Here is a 27,006-nt window from a genome sequence, read left to right on the forward strand (position 1 = left end):
TTTAAATAAGAGCAGCGGCAATACATTAAATAGAGTTATATTTAAGAGCAAGCAGTAACTGCAGTAGAGTATTTAATTATGGATGGACCAAACTTGCAGGTCGCCACTGTCACATTTTCCAGGAAATCACGGCTAATACTGAGAAAGAAAACAGATGATAACCTAACAGAAAACTAGTGAAAAACACTGCACTGATTAACTGAACGGGTCAAACGTAGCCTACTGAATTGCTGAATTGTTGGGGGGAGCGTGGCGCATCCAGCTGAGGCGCTTCATCTGAATTGCAAGGTGTGCCTTATAGCCTGGAGATCGCTGGTTCCAATCCAGACTATGCCATCGCCGACAGGAACGCCGAGGGGGCGGCGCACAGTTGGCAGAGTGCCACCCGGGTGGGAGGGTTTAGGTCAGCTTGGTAATCATTGTCTCAACAAGCTCCAGCAACTCCTGTGGCGACCGGTCTCCTGCGAGTTGTGGGCAGAACTGCGTTTCCTCAAACACCGCTACAGCCAGGTGCGGCTGGCTTTGCTGTTGCAGTGTGACAAGAGGAGGGTGGCTGACGGCGTTTGTTTCAGAGGATGCGCATGATGAGTCTTCGTTCTCCCGAGTCGATACGGGAAGCTGCAGCAGCGCCATAAAAAAACAATTGGATATTCCAAATTGGGAGAATTTTTTAAAATATTACAAAAAAATAAATTAAATAGTTAAGCTTCAAAAAATCTATTTTTGACAGCGAGTTAAGTGTGTACGGTATCCTGACAACACAACACGTTGAAAACACAGAAAAGACGCTGAGAAAAAAAAAAGTTTTCTATTTCCTGTTTAATTAAGAAAATACAATAAAAAAAGATTATTCTCTTACTTGTCAACCTGCCATATCCCCTCTTTTTTGGTCAAATATTGAATATATTCGTATTCAAATTCAAACGACTGTTCTTTGTTCCCATGATGCATCAGTGATGGGCTGGGTTTTAGCGATCGCGATAATTTCTGATATTTTACAGTGGCTGGACTTTATAATAATAAAAAAATGAAAAAGGGTAACGAGCGACAAATGCATTAATTTCTGTCGATTTGTTCTATTTTAATGGGTTATAATTTTACAAATTTAAAAGACATTCATTAAGAAAAGATAAAACTAATTTAATAACCTTTAAGAATTATGTTTTTATTGACAGAAATATATTTGATGTATGTGTGTTTCGCATGAAATCAAATAAAGTCCCATTGGATTTTGCTTGAAAAGAGGAAACACAAAAGGTGTTTTTTTAGGTTTTTTTTTTTAAAATAAAGCATTTATTCAACATGTTTTTTTTTTTTACAAAAATACATAAAAATACAACACAATACAACACGGAATGTTTTTTTTTTGTTAAAAGAATGACAATAGTTAAAATATCTTTTCGGTTTTTTTTCTGTTTGTTGTTGGGCTGCCATCTTGGTAAGAGCTTGTCAATTGTCGCATGTGAACACATTCCCTACCAAAATGTCCAGTACAGTACAGTACAGTGCTGTTAGATTAGACTGGACTGTATTGAATTAGCTGGCTCTCATATCTCCAGTACAGTACAGTGCTGTTAGATTAGACTGGACTGTATTGAATTAGCTGGCTCTCAGATCCCCAGTACAGTACAGTGCTGTTAGACTAGACTGGACTGTATTGAATTAGCTGGCTCTCAGATCCCCAGTACAGTACAGTGCTGTTAGACTAGACTGGACTGTATTGAATTAGCTGGCTCTCAGATCCCCAGTACAGTACCGTGCTGTTAGATTAGACTGGACTGTATTGAATTAGCTGGCTCTCATATCTCCAGTACAGTACAGTGCTGTTAGATTAGACTGGACTGTATTGAATTAGCTGGCTCTCAGATCCCCAGTACAGTGCCGTGCTGTTAGATTAGACTGGACTGTATTGAATTAGCTGGCTCTCAGATCTCCAGTACAGTACAGTGCTGTTTTTAAAATCCATAAAATGTTGTAAATCTTAAATTCCTGAGAAATAACACTTATGAAAATGAATGAACGAAATAAACAAATAAATACATAAATGAAAAAATCAATACACAACTTTATAAACAAATTCCTAAAATTACACAAATTCAGTCAATTCAACACCTTTTAAAAAAAAAAAGTACAAAGTAACACGGAACAGTCCATTATAGTTAGTATAGGGGGTGATTGGTCTAAGGCTATTGTGCATATTATTATTATTATTATTATTATTATTATTATTATTATTATTATTATTATTATTATTATTACAATATTATTACTAGTCCAAACTCCCTCACCCCTCTCTTTGACTGCATCTAAATGGACCAGTCCCTTCAAAAAAAAAAAGTCATTTTGCACTTAAATTAAATAAAATACACGCAATTCCAAACTAAAAAGAAAACAGTTTCAAATTGTAACATCTGAAACACATTTTGTATATATATATATATATATATATATATATATATATATATATATATATATATATATATCATCTTTAAACATCTTAAAACAGTTGCAGAATATTTTGTAGGGATTTTCGTAGCAATTAAGAAAGTCAAAGAGAGAGAGAGACATAAAACTGGGAAAGAAATGGCAAAAGACTTTAAAAGAAGTGTAATTTGTAATTCATTATGAACAGAGCTGCACAGAGCAGGTCTATAGGAAACTCATCACTGCAGAGCTGCACAGAGCAGGTCTATAGGAAACTCAACACTGCAGAGCTGCACAGAGCAGGTCTATAGAAAATAACACTGCAGAGCTGCACAGAGCAGGTCTATAGGAAACTCAACACTGCAGAGCTGCACACAGCTGGTCTATAGGAACCAACACTGCAGAGCTGCACAGAGCAGGTCTATAGGAAACTCAACACTGCAGAGCTGCACAGAGCAGGTCTATAGGAAACTCAACACTGCAGAGCTGCACAGAGCAGGTCTATATTAAACTCAACACTGCAGAGCTGCACAGAGCAGGTCTATAGAAAACAACACTGCAGAGCTGCACAGAGCAGGTCTGTAGGAAACTCAACACTGCAGAGCTGTACAGAACAGGTTAAAAGGAAAGAGAGATCAACACTGCAGAGCTGTACAGAGCAAGTCTATAGGAAAGACACAATTTCATTTTTTATATAACTTTTTAGATTAGTTCCTTTTAAAACAGTGCTTTCCCTGGGTCTCTCTCAAACACTTTCAATGAGACTCCCTATCGCACAGCAGTTTCAATGAGACTCCCTATCACACAGCAGTTTCAATAAGACTCCCTATCACACAGCAGTTTCAATAAGACTCCCTATTGCACAGCAGTTTCAATGAGACTCCCTATCGCACAGCAGTTTCAATAAGACTCCCTATTGCACAGCAGTTTCAATAAGACTCCCTATTGCACAGCAGTTTCAATGAGACTCCCTATCGCACAGCAGTTTCAATAAGACTGCCTATCGCACAGCAGTTTCAGTAAGACTCCCTATCACACAACAGTTTCAATGAGACTCCCTATTGCACAGCAGTTTCAATGAGACTCCCTATTGCACAGCAGTTTAAATAAGACTCCCTATTGCACAGCAGTTTCAATGAGACTCATCCTATTTCACAGCAGTTTCAATGAGACTCAATATTGCACAGCAGTTTCAATGAGACTCCCTATTGCACAGCAGTTTCAATAAGACTCCCTATTGCACAGCAGTTTCAATAAGACTCCCTATTGCACAGTAGTTTCAATGAGACTCATCCTATTTCACAGAAGTTTCAATCAGACTCCCTATTGCACAGCAGTTTCAATGAGACTCCCTATTGCACAGCAGTTTAAATAAGACTCCCTATTGCACAGCAGTTTCAATGAGACTCATCCTATTTCACAGCAGTTTCAATGAGACTCAATATTGCACAGCAGTTTCAATGAGACTCCCTATTTCACAGCAGTTTCAGTAAGACTCCCTATCACACAGCAGTTTCAATAAGACTCCCTATTGCACAGCAGTTTCAATAAGACTCCCTACCACACAGCAGTTTCAATGAGACTCCCTATCACACAGCAGTTTTAATAAGTCTCATTATCGCACAGCAGTTTAAATAAGACTCCCTATTGCACAGCAGTTTCAATGAGACTTATCCTATTTCACAGCAGTTTCAATGACTCCCTATCACACAGCAGTTTCAATGAGACTCCCTATTGCACAGCAGTTTCAATGAGACTCCCTATTGCACAGCAGTTTCAATGAGACTCCCTATCGCACAGCAGTTTCAGTAAGACTCCCTATTGCACAGCAGTTTCAGTAAGACTCCCTATCGCACAGCAGTTTTAATAAGTCTCATTATCGCACAGCAGTTTCAATGAGACTCCCTATCACACAGCAGTTTCAATGAGACTCCCTATTGCACAGCAGTTTCAATGAGACTCCCTATCACACAGCAGTTTCAATGAGACTCCCTATTGCACAGCAGTTTCAATAAGACTCCCTATTGCACAGCAGTTTCAATAAGACTCCCTATCACACAACAGTTTCAATGAGACTCCCTATTGCACAGCAGTTTCAATGAGACTCCCAATCGCACAGCAGTTTCAATAAGACTCCCTATCGCACAGCAGTTTCAATAAGACTCCCTATTGCACAGCAGTTTCAGTAAGACTCCCTATCACACAGCAGTTTCAATGAGACTCCCTATCACACAGCAGTTTCAATAAGACTCCCTATCACACAGAATTTTCAATGAGACTCCCTATTGCACAGCAGTTTCAATAGGACTCATTATCGCACAGCAGTTTTAATAAGACTCATTACACTATGTAACACAATTTTTGTTCCTGGGTAGTAAGTGTTATTTCCTAATTGCTTATGCCTCAGAAGTATAGAAAATGGCTATTATTCCCCACAAACTTTGCTTTTGTGACCAGGACAGTGATATTTTGAAATTTACCTATTTCCAATGAGAACGGGCGAATTTGTGTCTTTTCGTTCACATAAAGTCAGAAAAAAACAACATATGAATCCAAATTAACATGTATTAATACTAAAGTAATACAAAAATGACTACAAAAGATTTAGAAATGAGTAGTTTTTCGAGATTTACGATTATACTGTAAATCACTTTCACGAATCAGCCCCCAAATGTAGTCTCCCATCATGTTCTCGTTATACTGTCCTTGGTAGCGGCGTTCAAAGTCCAGTATATCCTGGTGGAAGCGCTCGCCTTGCTCCTCCGAGTACACTCCCATGTTCTCCTTGAATTTATCAAGATGAGCCTCAAGGATATGGACTTTGAGGGACATCCTACAGCCCATTGTGCCGTAGTTCTTCACCAGAGTCTCAACCAGCTCCACATAGTTTTCGGCCTTGTGATTGCCCAGGAAGCCCCGAACCACTGCGACAAAGCTGTTCCAAGCCGCTTTCTCCTTACTAGTGAGCTTCTTGGGGAATTCATTGCACTCCAGGATCTTCTTTATCTGTGGTCCGACGAAGACACCGGCTTTGACCTTTGCCTCAGACAGCTTAGGGAAGACGTCTTGAAGGTACCTGAAGGCTGCCGACTCCTTATCTAGAGCTCTGACAAATTGTTTCATAAGGCCCAATTTGATGTGCAGTGGTGGCATCAGCACCTTCCGGGGGTCCACCAGTGGCTCCCACTTGACGTTGTTCCTTCCCACAGAGAATTCGGTCCGCTGTGGCCAGTCCCGCATGTGGTAGTGCGCCTTGGTGTCCCTGCTGTCCCAAAGGCAAAGATAGCAGGGAAACTTGGTAAAACCGCCTTGGAGACCCATCAGGAATGCCATCATTGCAGCCTCTTGATGCCATCTCAGAAAAATGCAGATATGTATCCACTTAGGCAGGTGGAACTAAACTGAACTGGTGGGCTTAAGGCCCCTGTATTTATACTACTATTTATATTACTGGAAAGTTCTAGAAGTTACTCCAAGTTTACTCAGCACTGAATCTATCTGGAATGTTCTGGAAAATAGGTAAATTTCAAAATATCACTGTCCTGGTCACAAAAGCAAAGTTTGTGGGGAATAATAGCCATTTTCTATACTTTTGAGGCATAAGCAATTAGGAAATAACACTTACTACCCAGGAACCAAAAAAAAATAAAAAATTGTTACACGGTGTTATCGCACAGCAGTTTCAGAGCAGAGCTGGTCTATAGGAAACTCAACACTGCAGAGCAGTAATTGAATCGTAATATCTTTTCAATATAGACTTTAAGGGGAAATTCACAAATGCTCTTCACATGGTTTCAGGAAAAAGAAAGTGAAGGGTGAGAGAGAGGGAGAGGGTGAGAGTGAGGGAGAGAGAGAGGAGAAAGAGGGACGCGTCTGGACAAACGCCTCTGGATTTCCCATTTGCTTCTTTCAAACAATCCAACTTGTAACAACGAATAGTGGAGTCTTCGTTTTCATATTTCTCCCAGTAGTCTTGCTCTTTAACTTTCGTCAATGTGGACTCAGCTTCGTAACTTTTGGTTTGACTTTTATCTGGACTGATGTAACTGTTGTCTTGCTGTTGTCCTTTCTTTCCATCCAAGCCTTTAGATTTGTCCGAATTCCCCCCGCTTGCCTTGCCCAATTTGGGGAACCACCATCTCGTTCTGGTGCTGAAGGTGTAAGTGACGCGGGCTCTCGGATAGTAAGGCATCATGGGGCAGGGAGCGAAATCGATTTCTCTCAAGAACCTCAAATCTAGACCTTTCCTCTCCTCGGGACCGGCGCAGAGGAGCTCGGAGCTGGAGATCCGGACCTGACGGAACCATTCCCAGAGAGGGCGGGCCTGGCAGGAGCAGCTCCAGGGGTTTCCGTTGAGTCTGAGGAACTGCAGGGACGAGAGATCGGAGAGGGCCGAAGCAGGGAGGTCTGTTAGGGCGTTGTTGAAGAGGAACAGGGTGGTGAGGTGACCCAGGTCCCTGAAGGCTTTGCGGTTGACCTGTCGCACTCGGTTCTCATGGAGGAGGAGCCTGTCCAGGTTGACCAGCCCTCTGAAGACATTTTCAGACAGGACTCGGATTCGGTTGCCGTGGAGGAAGAGGTGAGTGAGATTCACCAGGTCTGAGAAGAGATTGTCCTGAGAGGGGGAGAGAGAGGGAGGGGGAAGGGGAGGGACAGAGATTGATATTTGGCACATGAAAATTCAGTACTACCAAAAAGTTGTATGTTAAATTATGAAATTAAAATTATTTGTGTTATAGCTCTCCTGTATGTATCTGCCTCCTGTCACCCCTCCCCCCCCAGGAGCAGGGTTGAGACAGACTGTATTAGATAGGATAGAGGGGGCTCTCCGGGAGCAGGATTGAGACACACTGTATTAGATAGGATAGAGGGGGCTCTCCAGGAGCAGGATTGAGACACACTGTATTAGATAGGATAGAGGGGGCTCTCCAGGAGCAGGGTTGGAGACACACTATATTAGATAGGATGGGGGGGCTCCAGGAGCAGGGTTGGAGACACACTGTATTAGATAGGATGGGGGGCTTTCCAGGAGCAGGGTTGGAGACAAACTGTATTAGATAGGATGGGGGGGATGGGGGGGGCTCAAGGAGCAGGGTTGGAGACACACTGTATTAGATAGGATGGGGGGGGTGGGGGGGGGCTCCAGGAGCAGGGTTGGAGGTGCACTGTATTAGATAGGAGGTCTAACTCTCTCTCTCTCTCTCACCTGGATGTGTTGCAGCAGGTTGTCCTGCAGGTAAAGGAACTGCAGGCTGTAGAGTTTTTTGAAGATGTTTCCGGGCAGGGTCCCCAGCTGGCAGCGGTATATGTGCAGGCTCTGCAGCTTGTCCAGCCCCTGGAAGGAGTCAGGGTGGAGGGTGCGCAGGGAGGGGTTATCCCCCAGGTCCAGCTCCTCCAGATCTCGCATGTCGCTGAAGGAATCGGGTTTGATGGAGCTGATGTTGTTGGAGTAGAGCCACAGGACCTGATGAGAGGGAGAGAGAGAGGTGGGGTAGAGAGAGGAAGATCATTTTCAAGCTCAATTTCGAGTTACAGTCAAACCTCGATTAAGAGACCTGCACTCAAGGGACAGTTAAATAGTGTCACTTAAAAGAGGGACCCCCCCCATACATTTTCAATTTGTCTCCGACATCCTACCTTCCTGTAATTATATATGTATGTTTAAAAAACTCTGTAAAAGACTACATATATGAACAAAATAAGTACTGGAATTGAATTACATTTAGATTATTGTGTGGGCTTGCACGTTGTTGTTTCGGAAGACAAAAGCTTGAGTGCGTTTGTCTATCTCCAGCCTCTCCCAGCCGAGAAGGAGTCACTGCGGGGGAGATCGCAGCAGCAGCAGCAGCAGTGGTGAGGCAGACATAGTCTTAAAAACAATTTATAAATTGAGGGAGAAAAGGGGGTTACAAATAAATGTGAAGTGTGAACAGGGCAAGATGGTACCTGTGTCTGGAAGCCGAAGGACTGCGCCCGCAGCTCTGTGATGCGGTTGTTTTGGAGGAACACTCTCTGGCTGTCGTAGGGAATGCCGGCCGGCACCGCCGAGAAGTTCTGAGACTGGCAGCTGACCGTCATCGGGGAGGGGTAACAGACACACAGCCTGGGGCAGGAATAGGCAGGGCTAGGGGAGCAGACTGCCAGCCAGAGCAACAGCCAGACAGACACCGAGCCTGCGTGGGGAGAGAGAGGAGAGAGTGTGAGAGAGGAGAAGGGAGGGGAGAGAGATAGACTGATAGATAAACAGAATGACAGACAAGACAGAAAGGCAGATAAACAAATAGACAGACAGATTTGAAGTCATGTCTCAATGAACATTTATTCAGTTGTCTGTCATAGATCTCTCTAAGAGTGACCCCTGACCCCGAGTGACCCAATGATATAATGTTCTCAGCACATAACAGAACTGACTGGGCGAACAGTCACTCAGAGAGAGGCTCGGAAACTTTGGTGACATTTATAGAAGAACCCGAATACTCGGAAAAACAGGAACGCCTTCTATAATTCAGGGAAGACAATGAATAGAGGAGAACACTGTCAATGTGTGTGTGTGTGTGTGTGTGTGTGTGTGTGTGTGTGTGTGTGTGTGTGTGTCTCAATGTGTGTCTGTGTCTCGGTGTGTTTCTATCTCAATGTGTGTGTATATGTGTGTGTGTGTGTCTCAGTGTGTGTCTCTCTCAATGTGTGTGTGTGTGTCTCTCAATGTGTGTGTGTGTCTCAGTGTGTGTCTATCTCATTGTGTGTGTGTGTGTGTGTGTGTGTATGTCTCTCAATGTGTGTCTGTGTCTCGGTGTGTTTCTATCTCAATATGTGTGTGTGTGTCTCTGTGTGTGTCTCTCTCAATGTGTGTGTGTGTCTCAGTGTGTGTCTATCTCAATGTGTGTGTGTGTGTGTGTCGGTGTGTTTCTGTGTGTGTGTGTGTGTCTCAGTGTGTGTCTCTCTCAATGTGTGTGTGTGTGTCTCTCTCTCAATGTGTGTGTCTCAGTGTGTGTCTCTCTCAATGTGTGTGTGTCTCAATGTGTGTCTTGGTGTGTTTCTCTCTCAATGTGTGTGTGTGTCTCAGTGTGTTTCTCTCTCAATGTGTGTCTCAGTGTGTTTCTCTCTCAATGTGTGTGTGTGTCTCAGTGTGTTTCTCTCTCAATGTGTGTGTGTGTCTCAGTGTGTTTCTCTCTCAATATGTGTGTGTCTCAGTGTGTTTCTCTTGCAATGTGTGTGTGTTCCAGTGAGTGTATGTCTCTCAATTTGTGTGTGTCTCAGTGTGTGTCTCTCTCAATGTGAGTGTGTGTCTCTGTGTGTGTCTCTCTCAATGTGTGTGTGTGTCTCAGTGTGTGTCTATCTCAATGTGTGTGTGTGTGTCTCTCTCAATGTGTGTGTGTGTGTCTCGGTGTGTTTCTCTGTGTGTGTGTGTGTCTCAGTATGTGTCTCTCTCAATGTGTGCGTGTGTGTCTCTCTCAATGTGTGTGTCTCAGTGTGTGTCTCTCTCAATGTGTGTGTGTGTGTGTCTCAGTGTGTTTCTCTCTCAATGTGTGTGTGTCTCAGTGTGTTTCTCTCTCAATGTGTGTCTCAGTGTGTTTCTCTCTCAATGTGTGTGTGTGTGTCTCAGTGTGTGTCTCTCTCAATGTGTGTGTGTGTGTCTCTCTCTCAATGTGTGCGTCTCAGTGTGTGTCTCTCTCAATGTGTGTGTGTGTGTGTGTGTGTCTCAATGTGTGTCTCAGTGTGTGTCTCAGTGTGTGTCTCTCTCAATGTGTGTGTGTGTGTCTCAGTGTGTTTCTCTCTCAATGTGTGTCTCAGTGTGTTTCTCTCTCAATGTGTGTGTGTGTCTCTCTCAATGTGTGTGTGTCTCTCTCTCAATGTGTGTGTCTCAGTGTGTGTCTCTCTCAATGTGTGTGTGTGTGTGTCTCAGTGTGTGTCTTGGTGTGTTTCTCTCTCAGTGTGTGTGTGTCTCAGTGTGTTTCTCTCTCAATGTGTGTGTGTGTCTCAGTGTGTTTCTCTCTCAATGTGTGTGTGTGTCTCAGTGTGTTTCTCTCTCAATGTGTGTGTGTGTGTCTCAGTGTGTTTCTCTCTCAATGTGTGTGTGTGTGCTCCAGTGTGCGTATGTGTGTCTCTCAATGTGTGTGTCTTTCTCAATGTGTGTGTGTGAAAGCCTGAACACATTTCACTCCAGATTAGCACTCTCACACAGCAGCACATCAGCAGCATGGTGGAAATGACTTCATCAGGAACAAGAAGCCGCTTTATTTATGGTGGATCTGTTGACCTACAAATCTGATTATAATATTTTATTATCTTTAACAATAATAGGGGACTCCCGAGTGGTGCATCCTGTAAAGGCACACCCTGGAGTGCAGAATGCACTGTTTCGAATCCGGGCCTATGCCATCGCCAGCTGTGGCCAGGAGCTCCTAGGAGGTACCTAGGGGATTCCTAGAGGATTTCCAAGGGGCTCCCAGGGACAGTGCACAATTAGCAGAGTGCCACCCAGGCAGGGGGGCTCAAGTCAGCTGGGTAATCACGGTCTCACCGCACACCAGTGACTCCTGTGGGTGGCAGACGCCCGCCTGCCTGCCTGCCTGCCTGCCTGTGAGCCGGCTGTGTTACACTGGGCTTGCAGTGTGAAAGAAAGAAACAAAAAAAACAAAGAAAGAAGAAAGTGGACAGCTTGACTTGACAGCTTGAAGTACGGTGTTGTTTCAGAGGACTAAAGCTTGAGTGCGCTTGTCTGTCTCCAGCCTCTCCCAGCCGAGGAGGAGTCACTGCGGGGGTGGGGGGGGGGGAGGTGGGGAGGTGGGGTGGGGGGTTGTAGAAGCAGTGAGACAGGAGCTTTCTTAAAAACAATTGGACATTCCAAATTGGGGAGAAATCACGGGGTAAAAATAATTGACGATTCCAAAAAAAAAGAAACACTGATATGCTTTGATGTTAACATTTGAGGGGGTGACTGCTTGAAAAGGCATCTGTGACGGGGGACTGCCCCGTCTTTAAGAACGTGGTTGGGACTGGCAGGGAGGGGGGGGTTAAATTCCTCCGTGCCAGGAAAACATGTGAGAATGTGGCTGGAGCCCTAATTGAATAATCAGCAATTATTGATTAATTGGGCTCCAGCCACAGGGGATAAAAGCCAGGGGAGAGGCCCTGGCTAGGGGGAGTGTTCTAGAAGGAGAAGAAACAAGAGTGTTTTGTGTGTGCTGTGTTTCTGGTTGTTTGTTTTTGAATCCAGTGAAGGCAACGTCCAGCCTGGAAACCTTTATTTTTGTAAGTTTTGCTTTTTTTGTTTTGTTTATTTTATGTTTAAAACCTTTTTGGTTGGCCCTTGTGCCGGTTTATTTTGTATTTTTGTTTATTAAAAACTTTATTTTTGAACGTTTAAACTGTCTCTGAGTCTCAACCTCGGTCATTTCCTGTCACAGCATCCCTCAGACAAACGGTTATAAACTTCTATTTATCTTTTAGTCTCCAGAATTCCAGTGATTAATTTGTTGATTCATTCATTAGTTCATCCCTTTACACTTCCAAACGAGTCACTCGTTCTCGCTTTCCCTCCTGCTGTTCTTTCTCTCACTTCCTTTTCCTCCCTCCCTCTCCCTCCCACTCTCTCATTAGTTTGTTTAATTTATTTATTTACACATTCATTCACAATTTGAGTGATTCACTATTGCTCTGCAAGCTGTTTGAAAACCAGAATGATTGGTTTACATCATAGACACGCAAACACAGAGACACAGGTGCACATTCTGAAACACACACACAGTGACACATGCACAGAGAAATACGCACACTGACACACAGAGAGACATGAACACGCGTACACACAGGGAAACACACACACTCACTGAGACACGAACACACACACACACAAACACACACAGAGGGTATACAACTTAATAATTAGCTTGTCAGCTTGTAACCTGCTGATGAAGCCCTATGGCATAAACTTCAGTAAAAAAGACTAGGCCAGTTTCAATAAGACTCCCTATTGCACAGCAGTTTCAATGAGACTCCTATGACACAGCAGTTTCAATGAGACTTCTATGGCACAGCAGTTTCAATGAGACTCCTATGGCACAGCATACATTCTACTGTTTAGCAGACTCTGATATTTTATTTCTTAGCAGACACCCGTATCCAGGGTGACTTACAATTGTGATATTATTATTTACATACAATTACCCATTTATACAGTTGGGTTTTTTAATGGAGCAATCTAAGTAAAGTATCTGCTTGCTCAAGGGTACAGCAGCAGTGTGTGTGTCCCCACCTGGGACTGAACCTACACAAGAGCCTCCAGTCAAGAGTACAGAGCCCCCCTGACCACTACTCCACACTGCTGCTCCAGATATTGATTGAGACATCTGAAATCTCTTTATAATACACAGCAGCAGATACTGATATTGATTGAGCATGTCTGAAATCTCTTTATAATACACAGCAGCAGACCCGGATATTGATTAAGCATGTCTGAAATCTCTTTATAATACACAGCAGCAGACCCTGATATTGATTGAGCATGTCTTTAATCTCTTTATAATACACAGCAGCAGACCCTGATATGGATTGAGCATGTCTGAAATCTCTTTATAATACACAGCAGCAGACCCTGATATTGATTGAGCATGTCTGAAATCTCTTTATAATACACAGCAGCAGATACTGATATTGATTAAGCATGTCTGAAATCTCTTTATAATACACAGCAGCAGACCCGGATATTGATTAAGCATGTCTGAAATCTCTTTATAATACACAGCAGCAGACTCTGATATTGATTGAGCATGTCTTTAATCTCTTTATAATACACAGCAGCAGACCCTGATATGGATTGAGCATGTCTGAAATCTCTTTATAATACACAGCAGCAGACCCTGATATTGATTGAGCATGTCTGAAATCTCTTTATAATACACAGCAGCAGATACTGATATTGATTGAGCATGTCTGAAATCTCTTTATAATACACAGCAGCAGACCCGGATATTGATTGAGCATGTCTGAAATCTCTTTATAATACACAGCAGCAGACCCTGATATGGATTGAGCATGTCTGAAATCTCTTTATAATACACAGCAGCAGACCCGGATATTGATTGAGCATGTCTGAAATCTCTTTATAATACACAGCAGCAGACCCTGATATTGATTGAGCATGTCTGAAATCTCTTTATAATACACAACAGCAGATACTGATATGGATTGAGCATGTCTGAAATCTCTTTATAATACACAGCAGCAGATACTGATATGGATTGAGCATGTCTGAAATCTCTTTATAATCCACAGCAGCAGACCCTGATATTGATTGAGCATGTCTGAAATCTCTTTATAATACACAGCAGCAGACCCTGATATTGATTGAGCATGTCTGAAATCTCTTTATTATACACAGCAGCAGATACTGATATTGATTGAGCATGTCTGAAATCTCTTTATAATACACAGCAGCAGACCCTGATATTGATTGAGCATGTCTGAAATCTCTTTATAATACACAGCAGCAGACCCGGATATTGATTGAGCATGTCTGAAATCTCTTTATAATACACAGCAGCAGACCTGGATATTGATTGACATCTGAAATCTCTTTATAATACACAGCAGCAGACCCTGATATTGATTGAGCATGTCTGAAATCTCTTTATAATACACACCAGCAGACCCTGATATTGATTGAGCATGTCTGAAATCTCTTTATAATACACAGCAGCAGATACTGATATGGATTGAGCATGTCTGAAATCTCTTTATAATCCACTGCAGCAGACCCTGATATTGATTGAGCATGTCTGAAATCTCTTTATAATACACAGCAGCAGACCCTGATATTGATTGAGCATGTCTGAAATCTCTTTATTATACACAGCAGCAGATACTGATATTGATTGAGCATGTCTGAAATCTCTTTATAATACACAGCAGCAGACCCTGATATGGATTGAGCATGTCTGAAATCTCTTTAGTACACAGCAGCAGACCCTGATATTGATTGAGCATGTCTGAAATCTCTTTAATACACAGCAGCAGACCCTGATATTGATTGAGCATGTCTGAAATCTCTTTATAATACACAGCAGCAGATACTGATATGGATTGAGCATGTCTTTAATCTCTTTATAATACACAGCAGCAGACCCTGATATTGATTGAGCATGTCTGAAATCTCTTTATAATACACAGCAGCAGATACTGATATGGATTGAGCATGTCTGAAATCTCTTTATAATACACAGCAGCAGATCCTGATATGGATTGAGCATGTCTGACATTTCTATCAAACGGAAAAACGACTAAAAATAAGGAATACTAAAAGGACCATGTTCGCAAACTCAAAACAAGCGATACAAAGAAATACATACATAGACCAAACCCGTATATTTAATAATATAATATAGATTTTGTTGAATATATATGTGAATGATCAAATATATAACATTTCAAAGTACATAAATGAATATTTGAAAAGAGATGAAAAAAAATAAACAAACGAAGTCTATCTGCTCATTTATGTTATTAGATGCTCCTCACTGCGTGTTAAACTTAACAAAGACTTAAAATAAATGACATTAAATAAATAAATAAAACACATCATTGTCAATGTAAATCCATACTGCATAAGATTCAGTATTTATTTTTACTTACCTTTGACATTTCGAGTACGGGAACCGCTTCGTAAATTCGACCGAGTCCCCATTTCTACTCTGTGCCGGGTGTATTCGTGTGCGGCGCTGCTGCTGCTATCTCTCCGCTGGAGTCTGGTGCTCTCTTTCGGCTCGACTGCGCCTATTATAGAGGGCCACTGCCTACGAAGCACTTGGGGGCTGCGACGGGAAACCCACACGGGCCAAGCCGGGGCATTGTGCGCCAAAGGCGGGATACAAAACCCGGCACTGTCCCGCTGACGGAGCTCAGAAGCGAGGGAGGGAGTGGGGAGGAGACTCCGAGGAGGTCTATAAAAAGTTCCATTTCTCCGCTAAATATCAAAAGAAAAGAGGAAGGGATGAATGAAGAAAGGATGAAAAGAAGACGTGTGCGTCAATTTTTTAATGCTATTCCAAATTAATACGGATCTTATTTTTTTACTTTGAAGGTTCTGCGATCTAAGACACGGCTCACACCGCCGTTCACTCGCAGACTGACAGGCGCTCCGATACGGCAGGAAAGTTATAGGGGAGCCGCTGCAGGATTGAGGCTCTCTTTAGGACCATGGGTTAACAACTCCTGCACTAGATGGATGGACAGACAGACAGCTAGCAAGCAACTACTTTACGGTACCTCTTAGATTGTTCCAGTAAAAACCCAACTGTATAAAAGGGTGGCAGAATTTGTATACATTTGTGATTCTTGAAATGTGTATTATTATTATTATTATTATTTTATGTAGGCTGTGTGTGACAACTGTAAAATAAATAATAGGCTACTAATGTAAAAATAATGTGATATCGTCATCTCAACACTTAACGTGTCATGAGTATATCTTGTTATTTTCCTTGTATAACACTGTACAACTGCTGCCTGTGTGTGTGTGTGTGTGTGTGTGAGTGTGTGTGTGTGTGTGTGTGTGTGTGTTTTGTACTGGTAATAGACAGGACTGTTACTAGCCTTTTGGGGGCCCTAAGCAGGATTTGGTTTCCCCCCCCGCCACCCCCACCCCCCCCCCCCACCCCCCCCCCCCCCCCAAGAGCACACTCCACTTGGCACGACATCAAAACAACATAGGCTTAAGACTACTGTCTTTCTTGAAACGTTTGTAAGAGCACACATATGTACGAGCAAACATACAATGTACAAATAAACATTTAGATTTTTACTGAGGCAAAAAATAAATAAAGTTGAACAAACCTCTTGCAGATCCTGTTCATGTTACAAAGGTAAAAGTTATCATCTTACAAAGCCTGAAGACTGTTCATGTAAACTGCTAAGCAATATTAAGTCTCTTGGATGATGATGTTAATGTTAAAATTTGATGACCCATATTATTTCAAAGATTAAAACTAATTGTCTCCCAGCAAAACCACAGCAACCTACAATGACCATATTCACACTGTCAGAAATATGTGATTTTAAAAGGACAAGAATATAACATCACTATTAATAAGTAGATGGGTTCATACCTTTATTGACTTGCATTTGGTTCACTGCTACTTAAGTTGCCTTACACTGCTGGGACTGGTAACTGCTGCTGACCGGTAAGACTGGTGCTGATACTGCTGGGACTGGTGCTGACACTGTGACTCCTGCTTTGAACGAGTTTAGCACACAGTTTCTCACTCAACTTTAATATTTTTTTGTCTGTATAAATCGATGATAGGAAGTAGTACAGTACTTCAGGCGGGGGAAACCGGTCGCAGAGGTCCCGGTGCTGCCTGGCGCACAGGCCGGGTCGCTATAGATGCAAATACACAGCCCAAGATTATAGTAATGTGAATATATAAATATATATATATATAAATTTTACACTCTTAAAAAAGAAAGTGGGTACATTTTTTATTATTATTTTGGTCTTCACAATTAAGAATTGAGTCGATTTTTACCGAGGGCCTCGGCTGCCTCAATGTGTACACTGTGACTACGCGCCTGGGCACAGCCAGCATGCAAGCAAGCTACAGCAATAAAAACGGAGCTAAATCAAATAATACAATACCTTTCTCATGTTGTTTTTCTTCCTCAGTCTTTTTCTTTTTACGCTTCTTCGCGCCAGATTGGTACATTCTTGATCTTTTTTTCAGTCATAATTTGTTCGCAATCCTCAAAGAAGCCACCGGAGGCAGATATCACTGTGTAACAATTTTTTTTTTTTTTTTTTTTTTTGGTTCCTGGGTAGTAAGTGTTATTTCCTAATTGCTTATGCCTCAAAAGTATAGAAAATGGCTATTATTCCCCACAAACTTTGCTTTCGTGTTACCAGGACAGTGATATTTTGAAATTGACCTATTTTCCAGAACATTCCAGATAGATTAAGTGCTGAGTAAACTTGGAGTAACTTCTAGAACTTTCTAGAACTTTCCAGTAATATAAATAGTAGTATAAATACAGGGGCCTTAAGCCCACCAGTTCAGTTTAGTTCCAGCTGCCTAAGTGGATACATATCTGCATTTTTCTGAGATGGCATCAAGAGGCTGCAACCATCCGGCAGACGCATTTTGCTATGTCTGCGGCCAATTTATCAAGACAAGATTGAAAAAGTACTCCGTGGAAGCATCTGCTAAGTTGTGTGAGGCCTACGAGGCATATTTCGGCATGCCTGTTGGGGATCAAGACAAACCCTGGGCACCTCATTTCACCTGCGAGCACTGCAAAAAAAACTCTGGTAAGATGGACAATTGTTGCTCGGAATTTTATGTTATAAAATTTGTTAACATTTTTAAAATTGTAAAAGTTTTTAATTTTAAAATGTTTTACAATTTTCAATGTTATTGAATAAATATATCATATATGAAAAATGTTGCGAGAATCTCTTACACATTAGTCATGGGTGAAATAAATGTATTTTTGTAGGATGGTACAGAGGGGAAAAGAGAGCCATGAAGTTCGCTATCCCAAGAATTTGGCGGGAACCCACTGACCACTCAAGCAACTGCTACTTCTGCATGGTGGACCCTTCCAAATGTCGGACTGGCAAGAATGCACCTGCTATCACGTATCCGGACCTTCCTTCATCCATCGCTCCGGTGCCACACTGCCATGAGCTCCCCGTACCCACTCCTCCGGAGAGAGAGCAGCCTTCTTTAGAAGTAAAGAGAAGGGTCTTTCAGGTACCATCAAGACTTCTTCCCTAAGCTGTCTGAGGCAAAGTTCAAAGCCGGTGTCTTCGTCAGACCACAGATAAAGAAGATCCTGGAGTGCAATGAATTCCCCAAGAAGCTCACTAGTAAGGAGAAAGCGGCTTAGAACAGCTTTGTCGCAGTGGTTCGGGGCTTCCTGGGCAATCACAAGGCCGAAAACTATGTGGAGCTGGTTGAGACTGGTGAAGAACTACGGCACAGTGGGCTGTAGGATGTTCCTCAAAGTCCATATCCTTGATGCTCATCTTGATAAATTCAAGGAGAACATGGGAGTGTACTCGGAGGAGCAAGGCGAGCGCTTCCACCAGGATATAATGGATTTTGAATGCCGCTACCAAGGACAGTATAACGAGAACTTGATGGGAGACTACATTTGGGGGCTGATTCGTGAAAGTGATTTACAGTATAATCTTAAATCTCGAAAAACTACTCACTTCTAAATCTTTTGTAGTCATTTTTGTATTACTTTAGTATAAATGCATATTAATTTGGATTCATATGTTGTTTTTTTCTGACTTTATGTGAACCAAAAGACACAAATTCGTCCGTTTTCTCATTGGAAAAAGGTAAATTTCAAAATATCACTGTCCTTGTCACAAAAGCAAAGTTTGTGGGGAATAGTAGCCATTTTCTATACTTTTGAGTCATAAGCAATTAGGAAATAACACCTACTACCCAGGAACAAAAATTGTGTTACATAGTGACGGAACAAGCCTGCTTGCTGCTACAAAAGCGGCACTATACTGAACTTTACCGATGCGTTAGAATAGACACCATTCATTTATTCATGCTTTTACATATCAACTAATTGCATTCCGCATTTACAGAACATACATGATTATCGTGAACATTTGATAAAATCAAACAATCAAAAAATTCCACTGACTCACACTGCTTTCACTTTTTACCATTTACTTCTTAGCCCTTAGCTTGCGTCTCAATGCGTGATGATGTTGGTTTTGTTGACTCAGTTGCCATGGGAACGTTTAAAACTCCGCGACAAACTTTACTCAAATGCACAGCTGTACAGAACACCCCCCCTCAGACATGTGCTGTCTATTCACGGGAACAGACTACTGAACCAGTTAGTTCAGAAGATCGCTGGATACACAATAAACAATCTGACAATTTCACAAATAAACCCGTTTGTGTTCAAACCTATGAGAGGTGGAATGTAACAAAAATGTGAACTGCAAAAGCCGGAGCGTCAAACATCAACGACAAAGTTCAACATTTGAATTGAAATAACAGCTGTCAAATAGACAAAGCTCAACACTCGAAGATAATATATCAAATTGAAAATGTTCAACACACTAATTGAATTAATTATACATAAAATAATGAATGTAATTAAGCTCAATAATTGAAATGGGAACTTCAAATCTTAAATAAATTGATTACAATTCAAATTTCCAACACGCCATCAGATTTGTGTTTAGTCTGTTCTAAATCAATACTGCGCGTTGTATTTCAGGTTAAGCGCTGTGCTTTCCATTTGCCACTTGGTCATTCTATTCCCCGGGACTGCCCCTGTCATGGCAAATCTGACATGCTAAAGAGATGCTTTGCACTGTTTCTTAAATCAAGTGGCCTCAAATAAATTGTCTACTTTAATATCTGCTTAGCCTACCTATCAGTCTGGGGAAATTGTAAAAATGGGTAATTGACTTGTGGATGTTAACATCAGAACTCGAGCTGTCATTCTCGTCCCCTCAAACTGGCGCAGGCAACACATCTGCCTGGATTCCTGCATGATATAAATGTGTTTCTTCATTTGCGCGGCCTGCTTTTTATTATTCATTGGGGTTTGTTTACTACATGCCTCCATAGCTGAGCCTTTAATCAGACAGTCCTTGTCGGTGACAGTCCAGTTTGTTCCGCACGTACTTCTTCCAAACTTAAATTCAAAGTACAATCTTCTAAATGGATTATTATTATTATTATTATTATTATTATTATTATTATTATTATTATTATTATTATTATTATTATTATTTATTTTAATTAACGTACTGATTGAAAATTAGAGGACTAATATGAAAGAGGTGCGCTCATCAATTGCAGCTAATTAGCTCCCATTAGCACCTGAACCTCTTTATAAACACATTGCGCTCTAAGGAACACCAAACTCAGCTACTGACGGTTGTGTTTTTATTATTGTTTCTTTATAACGGTGAAAGAAGTTCACGGTCGGGGCTGCCTTGGATTTAATGATGCCGTGTTGTCTTAGATTTGGGTAATTGTTGATCTTTTCTCTACTTTAGAAACGTTCATTTTATTGTGTGTTTCTCACTTGCGTGTTTTTTTTTTCAATGCAGAATAACATTGCTGTTAGCAGTGTTAGTCACTGAAGTTTGGACGCAGAACCCGCCTCTAGGTACGATAACGGTCACTTCAGCAGACCTGTTCTTTCAGCTTCCTGTTTATTTGCCGGTTGTGTGTTTACGTATCGTTGTCTTCTGCAGGCTCGGTGAGGACAGAATGTCAAGGGATCGTTATGATGATGATGTTGGATAAGTCTTTTGTTGGAAAGTATTTTCGTATCAATGTGATTGGTGAGTGATCATTTTTCTTGAATAGAAAGCTTTTGATGTATAAAGCCTGTTGACTCGTAATGTAATAACCTGAATTAAGTACAGAGCACTCCCGCGCTGTATGGCATCAACCAGGCTTCGTTTTTTTTTTTTTTCAAATACAGGGTATGAAACTCTTGCGTTGCTGATCACACTAAATAATAGACCTGTGCTGCTACAACCTTGGTCAGATTTGTTGACTGCAAGTGCGCAGAATTAGAAATTATTTACTCTAAACCTATTGTTCCGAATGGGTGTATAATTCTAGAAATATAAATAGTTTTTTAAAAAATTGCAAAAAGTAGATGGGACGGGGTGGTGGGGGTGTTCACGTTGTTATATCTCTACATTGCTTGATCACGTGTACAGTTTCTTAAAAGGCCAACTTAATTTATTTTCCATAGACAATAAGGGGGTGCTTGTATCCCTCTCTCCAAGACTGGCTGCTCAGTGTGGATATAGCTTAACTGTTGACTTCTTGGGAAATGCCAAGTTCCTTGCTTCTGTGCTGAGTTGCTTTGCTCAGAACACAGTGAGTCATCATTTTATTTCTTGTAAACCTGTTTCTAATGGTGACATGCTGGGACTAACTTTAGCCTTTGTTTCCAGAATGAGACGTACAAATCGGTGTCTTCTCAAACAGTGCTATGACTTCAGCTTCCTCCTATGTTCAGAGCATGACATGCCGCTATTCTCCATGGGTGGAGAGGGAGATTCTGTGTGAAAGAAACTACATGGAGGTAAGGGCTGTCAGGATGTGATAATGCTGTTTCAGTATAACTTGTTGGGTTGTGTGGGTATGTTAATTGTCATTACAGAAGTGCTTCACTCATGACTAATTTCAATATTCTTTAGGTTTCTGTGAGAAGAGGTGTGCCACTTATTGAGCCAAACTTTGTTCAAGATTATCCTGATTGGTCCCTTGCATACCCTGAGGTAGAATCATGTGACTTTGCATTTGCTTCATTCACATCCCCTTGGTCTTGCCTAATTGAGGTCTACTCTACTGTCTCATCTAGTTGAAGCAAAATCTAACGGCCCCATTAACTTTAACCTGTCTCCCAAGAGGGTGGTCATATTGGAATTGTGTAACATTTAAGGCATTGGCTTTGTATACATATATTCTGTGATTTGTTTTGGTAAAACCATGATTGTGGTGAAGTTAACACTTTCTTGTCTGTGTGCAAGCCTTGTATTTCAACCACTGAGGTAGTGGCTTCATATGTGCAGGGTTATAAACCCTTCATGATAAATGTGTCCTGATATACCTTTTTTGAAGTCTGCTGTATAGGAGCAATTTCAAGTATTGTCCTAAAGTTTGTTACACTGATATATTAAGGTCCAGTACAAATGAGTGGCTACAAACTCTGCCTGTATCCGATCCAGACCACATGCTTTCACGTAGGCTCTTTCGTACGCAGTTGTATTTGAGGATTCTCTGTTCCATTAGAGATGTTTGGTGATCATATAACGGTTTCAGTGATACATTGTTAATTTCACCCTTCAGTTTTAGTTCATGTTTTATTAAACAAGCCATCTGCTGTGACAAATCCTTTAGACTGGGGATGCTTTGTGTTCAAACTCCCTATTCTAATGGGGTTTTCTCTTTGCTAGGCAACTGCTGCTGACAACAGCATCTGGAAAATTGTGTTCCATCTCCCAGCAAATAGAAAGACAACTATGACTGTTGCTCAGGCCATGACAAATGGCTATGGCATAAACACTACACCAACTCGAATTCTGGTTAGAGCTGCATACAACTCCACAGAAAGCCAGCCTCAGGTGGTAAGTAGTCTAGGCTTCATTGTTCTCCAGTACAGTATATCCAGACTACGAAGGTAGACAAGTCTTGCTTTTGTTTTGGTAAAATTCCCCCTCCCCTCTAACAGATCCAAACTGTACCAATGGCTGTGCTAAGGTCAACCACCTTTTATAAGCAAAGATGGATGGTCATGATGGTGGACACTGCAGTTACATGTCCTACTGGTGAGTAAGCTTATGGAGGGTAACGGTGCTCAAGAACTGTTCTACGTTTAAGTGAATTTTCTATACCAAGTCTATGGTGTTCCTTTCTGTCAGATGGAACAGCCTTCACAGAACAGATGATTACATGGAATGTTCCCCGTGTTCCACCTCCTCTTGTTCCGACACAACAAATTACTACCCTTGATGTTCAAATGGGAGTTGATGGTCGCAAGCTTGACCCTGCAACGATTCATAATGGAGATTATAAACTGGATGTCGGTCCCCAGCTAATCACTGTAAAAATTCCTGTGGGAGCTGATGGTGGATATTACAAGGTATGTAGAAGTTCAACATCTTCTAAATCCTTCTCATTTTAAAGCTTTCCTCCTAAGATGCTTCTGTGCTTTCAGAGCCATGTATTGGACAACACCTATGTGATCTCTTACTCTATTGAACCAATGCTGGAGCATACCTGGCAAGATGGGCCTGAGAAGACCAAGTACACAGTACTTCATCCAATAACCACTCCTTTCATGCCTCGGCCACCAGTTGTCACAAACAGTATGTAGAACTTGTCCACATGCTGTAAATCAAAGGGATTTGTTGCAATGCTCCACTTCATAGCCTTCATTTTAATTGCATGCTTTAATTTCAGACACTGTTCCTAAAGCCAGAGTGTTCAATGTGACCCTGGGGACATTCCTGCCTGATGTGGAGCTGGTCAAAATTATAGTTGGATCAGAGACGTTAACTGTGCCAGAAGCCAACCTAAAAGGTTATAATGTCCAGGAGCATGTCTTTCCCAATGGATCCAAGACCTACACTCTCCAGGTGCCATTTGAGGACCCCAATGTGAAGCAAAAGGTAACATCCCACCTGTTCAACCATCCAATTGCCCTTTGAAAACACTTGCTTCTTGTGGATGTGTTGCTTGCTGTCTGACTTTGGGTTTAATCCTACAAACCATTGCTTTTCTTTCAGGTAACTCCTCCAGACACCAGAACCTACATTCTGCCCCTGACCTACTTGCTGAATATAGTGCCAGAGAATACACCCTTTACTCATCCTGCTGTAGTTGAAGCCATTCTCAAAGACATCAGTAAGTGCCTGACTGTTTGTGGTCTACAATTACCCTTTTCTGACCAATCCAGTCCATTGCCCTGACAACTGCTCTTCCTCTTGCAGTTCTACCTACAGTAACTGGCTACTGTGATGGTGCTGCATTCTATACCATGGTAACATATGGCAACATGGGTCGCAACTGGGTTCCTTTTGTGGGCTCAAGAGAACTTGGTGGAAGTCTGCTTGCCCTGTACAAGTATAATGCCAACGCTACCAATTTCTGGATGACTGCCATACAATTCAGTTGATGCCACATATGAAGTAAGTGATGGAGCTTTAATGTGTTTTTAGTTGTCTTGGGTTCAACACATTACTGACCTGATGTATTGTCTCTGTAGGTGATCAGTTCTTCAGGCATCAGAAGCAGGCTTGACTTGACCTTGAAGGATATTGAGACCATGGTTGTGGTGGCTGACTTCTCTGTCCTGCAGTTTCCCTACAAAGATGATTGGTAACTCTCTTGCAGACCAAGCATTCTTTAGAATTAGCTGTTTTTGAGATTGGCCAAAGGTTGCATGGAGTGGTATTGAAGCTATAATCTGTTTCCTTAGCCTGGATCCAAATGCTGTGTTTCAGATTGCTTCACCAATGGAACTATGGCAGCTCTTGCTGTGAAAGTGGAATCTGTCCCCAGCTTGTCTCCAAGTCAACTATCTCTAAGGGATCCGAGTTGCCGGCCTCTTCAGTCTGATGCTATCAATGCGGTTTTCTACTTCAATGTCAACTCCTGTGGCACAACTAGAAGGGTTAGTATTGACACATTTAAAACCATATTTTGAGGAGGTTCAACATATTGACAAGTTGGCCACAACACCCATGGATCAATCTGGGGAGCCATGGTGACTGGTGTTTTCCATCAGCTGAATTACTTGCATGAATTGTGTACGTCTGAAGGATGCCACCTTTGTATTGAACTGCTTGTCCAGTTGACAAAGGTGCTGCGACACATGACTCTTGGTTATGGCATTGCATGTGCTGCCTATAGACCTTTTTGGGTCAATGGCAGTGAACTGGAAGGAGCGTACTAACTCGGGAAGATCCCGTGGTTAGTATGTAGGATGGGACTAAACTAGTACACGAGTTAATACCAATTGCAGCTCAAGAGTTGCCAGCTGTGTATTCAAATGTGTATTTGCAACAAATCCAAAATAACTGCTGTTGCCCTCTTGGCGGTTACTAAAACAATACCAAATTAGTCTAGCAGTTTCTGTAGACAGACTTGTGGTATCATACTAACTGTAACAAACATAATCTAACTGTAATATTCATAATCACTGCTTTTTATTTTTAAATTGTGAAATTGGTACAAAGTTAGTACACAGCTGGGGATGATCCTGAGTACCATATTAGCTAGTCTGCAACTTGGTATGCAGCTCCATACTAAATCTACAAGTTCATTGCAACCTGAGCCTTTTGTGATTTCTCTTCCAGTTTGACAACAACCTCCTGACTTATGAGAAAGAAGTGCTGTTCACATCTTACCGGTAAGGATTGCAATCAAATTGAATATCCTTGTGGTTGAGCCTGAAACTCTCCTAACCTCATCTTCTCTTTCCAGGTTGAGAGTTGCCTGTCACTACCTGGTCAATGACACCAAGGTAGTGCAGTTCTTGTACCAGAATAATCCTGCACCTGTAGTCCAGCCTGGCTTGGGGGACCTTGCAGTCATCATGCGGCTTGCATTGGGTATGACTTGGCAATTTTAAATAATATAGATGCTCTAGTAGTGTGTTTCCACCTATAAAATTCTCCCTTGCATCTCTGCAGATTCAACCTACAATGACTTCTATGGCGCTCAGGATTACCCTGTTGTGAAGTACTTGCGAAGACCCTTGTATTTTGAGGTAGAGATCCTGTACAGCAGGGATCCACAGGCTGAATTGTTTTTGGAGAACTGCTGGGCAACCTATTCTGCTGACAGGAATAGCTCTCCAAAGTGGGATGTTGTTGTGGACAGGTAAGATGCTGGAATATGATATTTCTGCTACAAAACCTAGGGATTGGAGTTGTGGCTGATGTGCTCCTGACCTACTTTCTCTTTCTAGTTGTGAGAACTCTGCAGATGAGTACTTGACCATCTTTCACCCAGTCTCCAGCAATGCAAGAGTGCTGTTCCCTTCCCATCTGAAGAGGTTTGAAGTGAAAATGTTTTCCTTCAAGCGGCCGGGATGCACTGAAAGGACAGGTAAAGTGGAGTGTTAGGATGGGGATCTTGTACCACAATGCATGGTTTGGATTGCTTTGCAAGCAGCAAATAGTTGCTGTTCTCAAATCTTTAGTGAGTTGGAATGAAAACATGTAACTACACTTTTGCAAGAAACACTTATGATGCAATATATTTGTTTTTCAATTCAGTAATCCTCATTGGATGATGGTACTGCCTGATCTATTGATGCTTGTTTTGCTTGACAAGGTGTGCTGTCTTTCAGATTTACTTCCACTGCAGTGTTGTGATATGTGATTCAAACCGGCCATCAGACAGCCTCTGTAGGAGACGGTGCATTCCAGGGAAACAGAGGCTTGGTAAGAGCTCTGTCTAAGAAGGGGGGTACATTTTGCATGCTTTTTTGTCCGTTTGATTTGATGGACTCCTCCTAATTCCTCCTGTAGGTCGCAGTGCTGAAGGGATGGATGGTGGTGCATTAAAGGTGTTTGTGTCTTCTGGCCCAATTGAGCTGAAGAGAGATGGGTCCCTTCACTTTATGCCTAGAAGTGGTAATATGCATGATGTGAACACAATTGCAGTTCAAGTAAAATATAACACTTTTTATTCCTCTAACTATTTCTTTGTTCCCTTTTCAAGTCGAAAATAACCATCAAGGTATGGGATATTGCCGTCAGGCAGTAGCGATTGGCTGAGCTTTTATAGCAAAGCTGCCGATAGGCCTCTGCGCGAGCTGCCACGTAAGCCCGCCCCCTTGGGAGCTTACTATACGCAGCGCGCAGAGACTCACTTCCTCTTTTGTCTTCAGCATTGGTAGCGGTAGGTATTAGAGCCTGTAGCTGACTGTACTCAAAAAGCTTAAAGCTTGAGAAGCTGGTTTTTGCCCCTTCTCCGAGTTTATTTCAGTTACACTCTTCGGAGTCGTTATTATTATTATTTAAGGATTTTATATATTGTGTATATTTTTATATATTTTATATATTTC

At 41.9% G+C, this 27,006-nt stretch overlaps 3 protein-coding genes and 1 long non-coding RNA gene across 4 annotated transcripts; 3 read left to right on the forward strand and 1 right to left on the reverse strand.

The window, feature by feature from the left end:
- Window positions 1–399: 399 nt before the first annotated feature.
- Window positions 400–8,595, reverse strand: LOC131703103 (reticulon-4 receptor-like 2; the record flags this gene model as incomplete). The annotated part of the gene is made up of 4 exons (XM_059005969.1): window positions 400–618; window positions 6,308–7,039; window positions 7,631–7,888; window positions 8,371–8,595. Coding segments are annotated over 4 exons (1,434 nt in total), but the record flags the coding sequence as incomplete, so codon positions are not given.
- Window positions 8,596–20,344: 11,749 nt separating this feature from the next.
- On the forward strand, window positions 20,345–20,727 carry LOC131703049 (uncharacterized). Its single transcript, XR_009309669.1, has 3 exons — window positions 20,345–20,433; window positions 20,516–20,574; window positions 20,663–20,727. It is a non-coding gene; the product is annotated as an uncharacterized LOC131703049 (long non-coding RNA).
- Window positions 20,728–21,208: 481 nt separating this feature from the next.
- Window positions 21,209–23,899, forward strand: LOC131703104 (uncharacterized). The gene is made up of 9 exons (XM_059005970.1): window positions 21,209–21,302; window positions 21,380–21,510; window positions 21,626–21,706; window positions 22,385–22,555; window positions 22,660–22,756; window positions 22,850–23,070; window positions 23,146–23,296; window positions 23,391–23,599; window positions 23,717–23,899. Exons 2-9 carry the CDS (start codon window positions 21,418–21,420, stop codon window positions 23,897–23,899), a joined length of 1,206 nt encoding a protein of 401 aa, XP_058861953.1. The 5' UTR covers window positions 21,209–21,302; window positions 21,380–21,417.
- A 360-nt stretch (window positions 23,900–24,259) lies between these two features.
- Window positions 24,260–26,568, forward strand: LOC131702983 (zona pellucida sperm-binding protein 2-like). Its single transcript, XM_059005860.1, has 8 exons — window positions 24,260–24,308; window positions 24,434–24,603; window positions 25,289–25,341; window positions 25,416–25,543; window positions 25,625–25,814; window positions 25,903–26,042; window positions 26,287–26,380; window positions 26,468–26,568. The coding sequence occupies exons 1-7, from the start codon at window positions 24,302–24,304 to the stop codon at window positions 26,316–26,318; spliced, it is 720 nt and encodes a 239-aa protein (XP_058861843.1). The 5' UTR covers window positions 24,260–24,301; the 3' UTR covers window positions 26,319–26,380; window positions 26,468–26,568.
- The last annotated feature ends 438 nt before the right edge of the window (window positions 26,569–27,006 follow it).

The sequence above is a fragment of the Acipenser ruthenus genome, chromosome 32 (genome assembly GCF_902713425.1).
Source record: "Acipenser ruthenus chromosome 32, fAciRut3.2 maternal haplotype, whole genome shotgun sequence".
NCBI classification, from domain to species: Eukaryota; Metazoa; Chordata; class Actinopteri; order Acipenseriformes; family Acipenseridae; genus Acipenser; species Acipenser ruthenus.

Bases quoted from the DNA above. Each gene is read 5' to 3' on its own strand.
- LOC131702983 (XM_059005860.1), top strand. The intron at 24,604-25,288 runs GTTAGTATTGAC...TTTCTCTTCCAG, and splicing joins CCTGTGGCACAACTAGAAGG to TTTGACAACAACCTCCTGAC. The intron at 25,544-25,624 runs GTATGACTTGGC...GCATCTCTGCAG, and splicing joins CATCATGCGGCTTGCATTGG to ATTCAACCTACAATGACTTC.
- LOC131703104 (XM_059005970.1), top strand. From the start codon at position 21,418: ATGACTTCAGCTTCCTCCTATGTTCAGAGCATGACATGCCGCTATTCT. The intron at 21,511-21,625 runs GTAAGGGCTGTC...AATATTCTTTAG, and splicing joins GTGAAAGAAACTACATGGAG to GTTTCTGTGAGAAGAGGTGT. The intron at 23,297-23,390 runs GTATGTAGAACT...CTTTAATTTCAG, and splicing joins GCCACCAGTTGTCACAAACA to ACACTGTTCCTAAAGCCAGA.